The sequence below is a fragment of the Sinocyclocheilus grahami genome, unplaced genomic scaffold (assembly GCF_001515645.1).
Source record: "Sinocyclocheilus grahami isolate Dianchi unplaced genomic scaffold, SAMN03320097.WGS_v1.1 scaffold2073.1, whole genome shotgun sequence".
Taxonomy (NCBI): Eukaryota; Metazoa; Chordata; class Actinopteri; order Cypriniformes; family Cyprinidae; genus Sinocyclocheilus; species Sinocyclocheilus grahami.
In genome coordinates this window covers 74,871-86,841 of record NW_015507252.1, presented here as the reverse complement: position 1 = coordinate 86,841, position 11,971 = coordinate 74,871, and the positions used below count along the sequence as shown (strand labels likewise).

The following is an 11,971-nucleotide window of genomic DNA, read 5'->3' as shown; positions in this document are numbered from 1 at the left end:
CACACACACACACACACAGACAGACACACACACACACACACACACACACAGACAGACACACACACACACACACACACACACAGACAGACACACACACACACACACACACACACAGACAGACACACACACACACACACACACACACAGACAGACACACACACACACACACACACACACAGACAGACACACACACACACACACACACACACAGACAGACACACACACACACACACACACACACAGACAGACACACACACACACACACACACACACAGACAGACACACACACACACACACACTCAATCATTCACACACTCACACACTCACCTCCCACATGGGTTTGATTCCCTCTTTAAAGAGGTGGAAGTCGCTGTGTCCCGTCAGGTCTCCGGGTCGCACCAGATGACTGTAGAACTTCCAGAACTGCTCCACCTGAGGAAGGAGACACTCAGTCAGACACGACACAGGCACAGATCACCATCAGAAATGAAGCTCAGAGTGCGAGTGTCGGACCGACGCCACCGTCCCCATCTGTCTGATGTTCTGCTCGTAGCTCTGTGTGTTTGCAGGTCTGCTGGGCGTCCGGCGTGAATACCAGAACGTGTAGTTATACTGCAGCGGGTGCTCGCCTGCACCGGGGGTCACCATCTGAAACACACACACACACACACACACGTGTGAGGCCTTCATCATGTCAATTACAGATTAATCTGAGTGAGTGTGTGTGTGTGTGTGTGAGAGAGTGTGTGTGTGTGTGTGTGTGTGAGAGAGTGTGTGTGAGAGAGTGTGTGTGTGAGAGAGTGTGTGTGAGTGTGTGTGTGAGTGAGTGTGTGTGTGAGTGAGTGTGTGTGTGAGTGAGTGTGTGTGTGAGTGAGTGTGTGTGTGAGTGAGTGTGTGTGTGAGTGAGTGTGTGTGTGAGTGAGTGTGTGTGTGAGTGAGTGTGTGTGTGAGTGAGTGTGTGTGTGAGTGAGTGTGTGTGTGAGTGAGTGTGTGTGTGAGTGAGTGTGTGTGTGAGTGAGTGTGTGTGTGAGTGAGTGTGTGTGTGAGTGAGTGTGTGTGTGAGTGAGTGTGTGTGTGAGTGAGTGTGTGTGTGAGTGAGTGTGTGTGTGAGTGAGTGTGTGTGTGAGTGAGTGTGTGTGTGAGTGAGTGTGTGTGTGAGTGAGTGTGTGTGTGAGTGAGTGTGTGTGTGAGTGAGTGTGTGTGTGAGTGAGTGTGTGTGTGAGTGAGTGTGTGTGTGAGTGAGTGTGTGTGTGAGTGAGTGTGTGTGTGAGTGAGTGTGTGTGTGAGTGAGTGTGTGTGTGAGTGAGTGTGTGTGTGAGTGAGTGTGTGTGTGAGTGAGTGTGTGTGTGAGTGAGTGTGTGTGTGAGTGAGTGTGTGTGTGAGTGAGTGTGTGTGTGAGTGAGTGTGTGTGTGAGTGAGTGTGTGTGTGAGTGAGTGTGTGTGTGAGTGAGTGTGTGTGTGAGTGAGTGTGTGTGTGAGTGAGTGTGTGTGTGAGTGAGTGTGTGTGTGAGTGAGTGTGTGTGTGAGTGAGTGTGTGTGTGAGTGAGTGTGTGTGTGAGTGAGTGTGTGTGTGAGTGAGTGTGTGTGTGAGTGAGTGTGTGTGTGAGTGAGTGTGTGTGTGAGTGAGTGTGTGTGTGAGTGAGTGTGTGTGTGAGTGAGTGTGTGTGTGAGTGAGTGTGTGTGTGAGTGAGTGTGTGTGTGAGTGAGTGTGTGTGTGAGTGAGTGTGTGTGTGAGTGAGTGTGTGTGTGAGTGAGTGTGTGTGTGAGTGAGTGTGTGTGTGAGTGAGTGTGTGTGTGAGTGAGTGTGTGTGTGAGTGAGTGTGTGTGTGAGTGAGTGTGTGTGTGAGTGAGTGTGTGTGTGAGTGAGTGTGTGTGTGAGTGAGTGTGTGTGTGAGTGAGTGTGTGTGTGAGTGAGTGTGTGTGTGAGTGAGTGTGTGTGTGAGTGAGTGTGTGTGTGAGTGAGTGTGTGTGTGAGTGAGTGTGTGTGTGAGTGAGTGTGTGTGTGAGTGAGTGTGTGTGTGAGTGAGTGTGTGTGTGAGTGAGTGTGTGTGTGAGTGAGTGTGTGTGTGAGTGAGTGTGTGTGTGAGTGAGTGTGTGTGTGAGTGAGTGTGTGTGTGAGTGAGTGTGTGTGTGAGTGAGTGTGTGTGTGAGTGAGTGTGTGTGTGAGTGAGTGTGTGTGTGAGTGAGTGTGTGTGTGAGTGAGTGTGTGTGTGAGTGAGTGTGTGTGTGAGTGAGTGTGTGTGTGAGTGAGTGTGTGTGTGAGTGAGTGTGTGTGTGAGTGAGTGTGTGTGTGAGTGAGTGTGTGTGTGAGTGAGTGTGTGTGTGAGTGAGTGTGTGTGTGAGTGAGTGTGTGTGTGAGTGAGTGTGTGTGTGAGTGAGTGTGTGTGTGAGTGAGTGTGTGTGTGAGTGAGTGTGTGTGTGAGTGAGTGTGTGTGTGAGTGAGTGTGTGTGTGAGTGAGTGTGTGTGTGAGTGAGTGTGTGTGTGAGTGAGTGTGTGTGTGAGTGAGTGTGTGTGTGAGTGAGTGTGTGTGTGAGTGAGTGTGTGTGTGAGTGAGTGTGTGTGTGAGTGAGTGTGTGTGTGAGTGAGTGTGTGTGTGAGTGAGTGTGTGTGTGAGTGAGTGTGTGTGTGAGTGAGTGTGTGTGTGAGTGAGTGTGTGTGTGAGTGAGTGTGTGTGTGAGTGAGTGTGTGTGTGAGTGAGTGTGTGTGTGAGTGAGTGTGTGTGTGAGTGAGTGTGTGTGTGAGTGAGTGTGTGTGTGAGTGAGTGTGTGTGTGAGTGAGTGTGTGTGTGAGTGAGTGTGTGTGTGAGTGAGTGTGTGTGTGAGTGAGTGTGTGTGTGAGTGAGTGTGTGTGTGAGTGAGTGTGTGTGTGAGTGAGTGTGTGTGTGAGTGAGTGTGTGTGTGAGTGAGTGTGTGTGTGAGTGAGTGTGTGTGTGAGTGAGTGTGTGTGTGAGTGAGTGTGTGTGTGAGTGAGTGTGTGTGTGAGTGAGTGTGTGTGTGAGTGAGTGTGTGTGTGAGTGAGTGTGTGTGTGAGTGAGTGTGTGTGTGAGTGAGTGTGTGTGTGAGTGAGTGTGTGTGTGAGTGAGTGTGTGTGTGAGTGAGTGTGTGTGTGAGTGAGTGTGTGTGTGAGTGAGTGTGTGTGTGAGTGAGTGTGTGTGTGAGTGAGTGTGTGTGTGAGTGAGTGTGTGTGTGAGTGAGTGTGTGTGTGAGTGAGTGTGTGTGTGAGTGAGTGTGTGTGTGAGTGAGTGTGTGTGTGAGTGAGTGTGTGTGTGAGTGAGTGTGTGTGTGAGTGAGTGTGTGTGTGAGTGAGTGTGTGTGTGAGTGAGTGTGTGTGTGAGTGAGTGTGTGTGTGAGTGAGTGTGTGTGTGAGTGAGTGTGTGTGTGAGTGAGTGTGTGTGTGAGTGAGTGTGTGTGTGAGTGAGTGTGTGTGTGAGTGAGTGTGTGTGTGAGTGAGTGTGTGTGTGAGTGAGTGTGTGTGTGAGTGAGTGTGTGTGTGAGTGAGTGTGTGTGTGAGTGAGTGTGTGTGTGAGTGAGTGTGTGTGTGAGTGAGTGTGTGTGTGAGTGAGTGTGTGTGTGAGTGAGTGTGTGTGTGAGTGAGTGTGTGTGTGAGTGAGTGTGTGTGTGAGTGAGTGTGTGTGTGAGTGAGTGTGTGTGTGAGTGAGTGTGTGTGTGAGTGAGTGTGTGTGTGAGTGAGTGTGTGTGTGAGTGAGTGTGTGTGTGAGTGAGTGTGTGTGTGAGTGAGTGTGTGTGTGAGTGAGTGTGTGTGTGAGTGAGTGTGTGTGTGAGTGAGTGTGTGTGTGAGTGAGTGTGTGTGTGAGTGAGTGTGTGTGTGAGTGAGTGTGTGTGTGAGTGAGTGTGTGTGTGAGTGAGTGTGTGTGTGAGTGAGTGTGAGTGAGTGTGTGTGTGTGAGAGAGTGTGAGTGAGCGTGTGTGTGTGTGTGTCAGGCTCACCTTGCGTCTGATGTTGTTGTTGTTGTTGTTTATTGATCCTCCGTCAGTCTCATTACTGTCCTTCATCTCCTCCTGCTCACCACAGTCTTCCTCCTTCAAACTACAAACACAACATTTATTGGTAATAAATCAGCATTTTATGACATTCAAACTGAAACATTATTGGACAAGATTTAATAACACTAATCAGATGTTATAGTTAATAGCTTTATTTAAAAAAATAAAATAAACGTTTTAAAGGCTACAATTATATGTTGATGTGGTGATGTGATGCTAATATACACACACATATATATATATATATATACAGAACCCTCATCATGCTTGTATATCCTAAATCTATTAACACTGTGAACTGAAACTGTTTAAATGTTCATAAATTCAGATTAATTAGCCGTTAGCCGCTAACTCACTGCTCAAACTGATTCATTCCGCTTTGTATTTCTTCCTTCTTCTTCCTATAAACGGTTTATATAGCTGCGATATAATATTTATAATAATAATAACGGTATGATACAATCAGATGATAATGTTTTTAATTCAAAGAGCAGTTTACAAACTCAACTGCATGCTACCCTGAAGCGACCGCTCTCACTGCGCATGCGCGAAACTCCTACTACGGCATCTGAGGGAGGACAAATTAAACGAGACGAATCGCGTTTTACCGAGCAATGCCTTCTGAGAGTAAATGTAAATAATCACGGGTTTAAACTTTCAAATCCTCGAAATATCACTTCTAAACATTTCTTTGATTTAGATGACTTGAGCTAAAAAACATGAAACCAAACACATGCTGTGAGTGATGCTGAATGAGTGAAAGCAGGTTTATATAACATATGTAATGTTTACAAGGAGCTTTATAGAAGACATATTCATGTATGTGTATATACATGCTTATAAAAGGTGGATTAAAAAAAAAACAATAGCATTAATAATAAGAATATGAACAAACAGAAAGCAGTATGTACAGTAATGAGAGGAAGTGCGTTAAGGCCCTGTATAGTGAACACATGTGCTTTGAGACACTTTTTAAAAGCACTAACTGTCAGATTAATAAGAGCACGCATCTGAGAAAGAGAGAGCCTCTTTGTGTTGAGACGGATGGTCCAGTGGAGAAACAGGAAGTGTGTCTGTTGGCTTCCTGTCCGTGTGTATTGTTGTTGAGCTCAGTGTGCTGATAGTGACGGACGAGACTTCATCTGCTGCGCTCACGTGATCCGCACATCTGCGAGGGTTTATGGGTTCATCAACTTCAGAAACTTTAGGATGAGTTTGTTAACGTGATCAGAGGCGTACCTACATGAAGTGCGGGCCCCAGGCAAAATGAATCAGTGAGGCCCTTCTAAAAGATTTTTTTGTTAATGTATCTTTGTTAACTAGTGATATAATTATACAACATATGAGATGTGTGCGAGACACATCTAACAGTATATAATGCACAAAACAGGACCTCGCTCAAACCTGTGCACTCAAATCTGTAAAGTTGTCTTCTCTCCGGAAATGAATGTTGCCAGAAGCCCATCAACCCCCAGACTTCCAGGAAGAAGAGAGAGCGGCTGGACGGTGTTTAGTGTCAGCAGCAGTATGTGTGGAGCGTGCCGTCAGCGCAGCTGAACAGTTCTGCCTTCAAATACACGCAATAGGCTAAAGCTTGCCGCAAAGCACCGGCAAAAGTAATTACCATGAATGCGTCAGGGGGAAACAGTAAGGAGATATTTGAGTTATTTACTAATAAACTAGTGTTTTCTGAGTCAGTGTCGCAAGGATGAAGTTGTCGATCCTGACTCGCCATCTCCTCAGACGCACCTTTAGAGAGAAGTGCATCTTTACGGATTATGATCATAATGAAAGAGTTTTTGTTTTCGTTTAGTAATTTAAAGCTTTCTATAGATATATTTATCATGTCTGTGAGACATGTATTCGCTGAGTTTCGGTTCATTTTTGTGAAACGCTCCTGTTGAAGACCGAGACGGCAGAAAGCGCATTGTGTTTGTTTTCTTTATTTTATAAAAGCACAATGTTTAGTTGATATTGTGAGTGCACACAAATAAAAGTAGACCCTTTAAAGTCACGAATGATGTATTACTCTTACCAAAAATGATGGTGTATCCACTGAAAAACAATGCAAGTGATCGCGCTGGCGCCTCCGTGTCCTGCAAAGCGCGCATCAGCTTCCACTCTCCGCACAAACTATTGGATACAGCGCATATTTATCTAGGTTTAACACACAATGTTTAGTTGATATTGTGAGTGCACACAAATAAAAGTAGACCCTTTAAAGTCACGAATGATGTATTACTCTTACCAAAAATGATGGTGTATCCACTGAAAAACAATGCAAGTGATCGCGCTGGCGTCTCCGTGTCCTGCAAAGCGCGCATCAGCTTCCACTCTCCGCACAAACTATTGGATACAGCGCATATTTATCTAGGTTTAACGTTTAAACATTGCTTGAACTGTTTTATATCTATAGATTTTATTTTAGGTAAGTCGTGATGATTTGAGAAGGCTAAATTGATCAAACATAGGCTCACTGTCTGCCGCTGGCCGCTTGGTCGTTACTTTAAAAAACAAACACTTATAGGCTATTTAACGAACAAAAACATTGCTATGCCTCTGAACGTGATCATGTGTGTGTGTTAATACTGTGCTGCTCAAACCAGTATACTTTGACTCGCTCAAACACCGAGAGACATGCAGGTTTGTTGTTTATTGTTTGAAGGTCAAAGGTCAAATACGACTCTGCCGAACATACACAGTGTCAGGATTTTAGGCTAAATTGATCAAACATAGGCTCACTGTCTGCCGCTGGCCGCTTGGTCGTTACTTTAAAAAACAAACACTTATAGGCTATTTAACGAACAAAAACATTGCTATGCCTCTGAACGTGATCATGTGTGTGTGTTAATACTGTGCTGCTCAAACCAGTATACTTTGACTCGCTCAAACACCGAGAGACACGCAGGTTTGTTGTTTATTGTTTGAAGGTCAAAGGTCAAATACGACTCTGCCGAACATACACAGTGTCAGGATTTTGGACACACACACACACACACACTCTCTCTCTCTCTCACACACACACTTCTCTGTGGAAGCTTTTCATCCTGGTTTGTAGGGAAAACAAACTTTCCTCATGTGAGTCACCAGAATGACAGTGTTACGGAGCTGACAAGACGTGAGACGTGCGGATCCATTCGCAAAGCTTTATTGTGGAAAAGAATCAACTGTGACTTGACTAGACTCATAACTATCAACTGTGACTTGACTGGGCGCTGCAGTGTCCGCCATTTTGTGATCAGATTCATCTGTCGTCGCCATTTTGTGAACGTAACCTAGTGTAGGGGCCATTACAGGAGTGAGTGTGGGGTTGCGTTCCTCCACGATACCCACAGTGAATGGAGAGCCAACAGTCAACAAAGCAAAGTCCAAAAAACAACTCAGTGATGAACGCGGACCCTCGTGAATAAGTTTAAATTTGAGCGGTTGATTAATGCCAGTACAGAAGAAATCTATCAAAACATAGTCCGGTAAATCAGAGTGATAGGCAATGTCCAGATACTCTTGAATGTAGTCCTCGAGCGAGCGGGTGCCCTGCTATTTACAGCTATTTCACTGTCCACTCTGTTCAGATGTGGAGGAATGGCTACACATAGATGTGTGCACACACTGTCAGAGCTGTGAGAGATCACTACCTTACTGCTTTTGTATATAAACTCATATAACTTGCCAGATGTTAAGTCTCAATTCTGACTTTTGTCTTGCTATTCTGCCATTTTTCATTGCAAAAAAATTCAGAATTGTAAAATAAAAAATCTATTGATTATTATAATTTTTTTATCCCATGTTGGAAACAAGCTTCTACAGTAGAGTGAAGTATGGGGCTTTGCTAAAAACTACTGCATGTATTTGATCAAACTGCTGACAAGAAGACCCTTCCTCACACAAACACTTGATTCTGACGCGTGTGATGAAAGCAGAATGAGATTTCTGATGGGGGACACGACACGTGGTTTGAGTTTAGCATCCAGCCCCACTGAACCAGTCCTCAATCCCCTGCAGCACCTCCGGAATAAAGCCTCTGCTCAGTCTATTAACACCTGCTGAGATGAAGAGCTCAGCTGTCCCTCGTGTTCTTACACACACAACGTCATCAAAGCTCAACCTCCGGCATCACCATGATCTTCAGAAATCAGTATAATATGCTGATCTGCTGCTCGAGAAGCATTTCTGATTATTATCAATGTTGAACACAGTTGTGCTGCACAATATTTCTGTGGAAACTGTGATGCATTTTATTTTTCAGGATTCACAGATGAACAGAAAGTTCAGAAGAACAGCATTTATTTGAAATAGAAATCTACTGTAACATTATGTCTTTACTGTAACTTTTGATCAATTTAATGCATCCTTGACTAATAAAATTATTTTGTGTGTGTCTCGTGTTTGTCCAGCAGAGGTCAGACTCATAACGCTGAGGATCAGATTCAGATCAGGCCTTCATTCATTAGTTCAAATGCTGATGAAAACATATTAATGACTGAATAGAGTTGATGAAAGAGTGTGAGGATGTGAGGAGCAGAATAAAGCAGAGCTCGAGCAGTGAATGAGTGTTTTGTTTAGTGGAAACCGATGGTGAGCAGTTTGTTGATCTCCTCTCAAATGAAGCAGAGAGAGACGAGCTGCAACTATCAAAACACACACACACACACACATACACACTCTCTCACTCACTCACACACTCACTCACAGACACACACACACACACACACACACACTCACTCACTCACACAGGTTTGTTTTTGTGAAAAGTGGGGACTCTCCATAGGCGTAATGGTTTATATACTGTACAGACCGTATATTCTATTGCCCTACACCAACCCTACCCACACTCACACACACGCACGCACACACACACACAGACACACAGGTTTGTTTTTTTGGTTTATGGGGACTCTCCATAGGTGTAATGGTTTTTATACTGTACAGACCGTATATTCTATTGCCCTACACCAACCCTACCCCTAAACCTACCCCTCACAGGAGACTTTCTGCTATTTCAGATTTTCAATACACTCCATTCTGTGTGATTTATAAGTGTTTTGAAAAGTGGGGACATGGGGTAATGTCCTGAAAAGTCACCTTCTCCTTATAATACCTGTCATACCTTTGTCATTATACAAATGTATGTCCTCATTTGTCACAAAAACACGTACACTCTCTCACACACACACACACACACACACACAATCAACAGCGCTCACTGTGTGCTGTATCATTCAGAGAGAAGCTTGAGGTCATATCTGCTCTTAAATAGACACGGAGGAGGAGAAATCATGGAGGAACGCGATCAGATTACTGGGGCGAGTCAGACGCCAGAGCAGGACGAGTGAGGGCCAAACACAGAGATCATGTAAATAAAACAGAGACGCTGCTCTGACTGATCCTGCAATGAATCACAAGCTGAAAACAACTCTAAATACTGAACTAAACTACACCTGAATCCATTTATAACAGCAGCTTCATGTACTGAAAAATATTTGGTGTAGGATCGAGTTTGAAACAATCTTCAGGAAATCGCTAGAAGAGTTCATAAATTATTACAATGAAATAAGGAGACAAACTGAAATAGTATTCTCTTGTAAAAGATACTCTAATAATCTTTGTTTTATTTACAACTTTGAAAAATACAGTGTGTTTGTTACAGCTGAACTTGTTTGATGAACTCATAAGAATCAAGAGATTGCATCATATTTTTAGATATTTTTAAGGCGAGACACTAACAGGCAAAAACACTTTTCATGCACTGGTCAGTTTTGGGGCTTTTTGGCTTTTCATAACACTTCATTTCATACTACTGAAAAGAAAACATCTCTTTTGTTTAGCACTTTATCTGTTTGCGTCTGTAGATTTCAATCTTTAGAGAGTTTTTTCTCTCACAAACACCACACTTTACACACACTCAAACACACACACACACACACACACACACACACACACATAGACACACACACACACTCACTGACATACACACACACACACACACACACGCACAAACACACTCAGCAGATAAGAATTCAGCTCCGCTCGTGTTTTCATTCCAGTAATATTGTTTTAATTTCAGAAGCGGGTTTTGGCCAGAGTATACTTCCGATTATATAAACAATGATAAAATAGTTGTAGAGGACTGTTACACTGCAGTGACTGCTGCTCTTCATCAGTGGTTCTCTCTTGTTTTCCAGTGTAAACGTCTAAAGAGTCATAAATCAAGATACATTTACTGGAGATGCAAAATGACAGAAGATATTATACGCCTTGTTTTCTGATAAATGGATCATAAACTCACTTCATTTTGATAAATTTCTCAGAAAACCAGATGACTTATTCTCTGTAAGTTCTTATTGAATCTCCGGTAAATGTATCTTGATTTAAGAATCTTTAGATGTTTGTGCTGGTAAACAAGAGAGAAATACTGAGGAAGAGCATGGATCACTGCAGTGTACAGAGAGTTTCACATCATCAGGAACCTGTTAATGTCAAACTTCATAAATCAGAGATCAGTCACTGATGAGCTTTGTTCAGTCAGACGGCAGTGTTCACATTCACTGATCTGCTGAGAAAATCAACACACACTCTTCACACTCACACACACACACTCACACACACACACACACTCACACACACACACACACTCTTCACACTCACACACACACACACACACTCACACACACACACAGTGTTGACAGATGAACAGCAGATCACTACCACTCATCTCATTCTGTACCCTAGTGTGTGTGTGTGTGTGTTTCATGAGGCAGAGAGATAAGAAGAGACAAATGCTCCTGATGGATCTGCTGAGTGTTCAGCACACTCACAAACACACAAGTCAAGCCACCTTTATTAACACCTCTGTTTTTTCAGAATTTAGCAGTAAGAAATTACTCATCATCCAGTTTTTTATATCGACTAAAGAAATATAGAGCTGAGTATCATCAGCATAACAGTGAAAGCTAACACCGTGTTTCCTGATGATATCTCCCAAGGGTCACATGTAAAGCGTGAAGAGTAACAGTCCTAGTACTGAGCCTTGTGGCACTCCATACTGCACTTGTGATCGATATGGTACACACACACACACACACACACACACACACACACACACACACACACGTTTATAGAGACAGGAAGCGAGCTGCAGGAAGTGAAAACTGCTGCTGTGACGCCCAACAGGATGCATGAGCTCAAGCCCCTCCCTGCAGAGGTCAAAGGTTAAAAGTCACAAGGGGAAATAAAATAACCTCTTCTTATTGATTCATAGTAATAATATTAATTATTATTGTTGTTATTGTTATTATTCTCAGAAATTCCAAACTTTATCATTATAAACTTCATCATTATATTTTTGAGTTTCACAAACTTAAATTCAAATGCTTTCATACATTTCGATGTGAGCAGTTCGACATTTTAAAAAAGCAAACACTCAAACTAATGAGAAACAGCATGAGAGAGAATGAGAAGCAGATGAAGAGCCGTCATTAGGAGGAAAGAAAACACGTGTTTAGAATGAATATATAAATATATATGTGATGATTCCCAAAACCCATGCGTTTCAACTACTGCCAACACCCTGTGAGTGTGTGTTTGTGTGGAGCAGTAACACAACTGGAATGACTTCAGCACACACACACACACACACACACACACATGATGCGTACTGAACAGCTCAAATGTGGTTGGACTTTCCCCTCAAATGTAAGCAGCATCTTTTATAGACTCACAGTATAAACACTCCCTCCTCCACACACATACACTCACTCGCTCACACACACACACACACTCTATCTCTCTCACACACACACATACATACACACACTCGCTCACTCACACACACACACACACACACACACTCTCTATCTCTCTCTCTCACTCGCACATACAAACACACACTCTCTATCCCTCTCTCACACACACACACACTCTCTATCTCACACACACACTCTCTATCTCTCTCACACACACACACACAC

The 11,971-nt window shown here is 43.4% G+C and overlaps 1 protein-coding gene across 2 annotated transcripts; it reads right to left on the bottom strand.

The window, feature by feature from the left end:
• Nucleotides 1-292: 292 nt before the first annotated feature.
• On the bottom strand, nucleotides 293-4,580 carry LOC107573943 (eukaryotic translation initiation factor 4E type 2-like). 2 transcript variants are annotated; one of them, XM_016260403.1, is made up of 4 exons: nucleotides 4,361-4,580; nucleotides 3,948-4,047; nucleotides 514-648; nucleotides 293-432 (listed from the first exon to the last, which is right to left on the bottom strand). In XM_016260403.1, the coding sequence occupies exons 1-4, from the start codon at nucleotides 4,375-4,377 to the stop codon at nucleotides 316-318; spliced, it is 369 nt and encodes a 122-aa protein (XP_016115889.1). In that variant the 5' UTR covers nucleotides 4,378-4,580; the 3' UTR covers nucleotides 293-315. The 2 variants fall into 2 exon arrangements, with proteins under 2 accessions (XP_016115889.1, XP_016115890.1); XM_016260404.1 differs by lacking the exon at nucleotides 4,361-4,580 and adding an exon at nucleotides 4,092-4,102.
• Nucleotides 4,581-11,971: the final 7,391 nt, after the last annotated feature.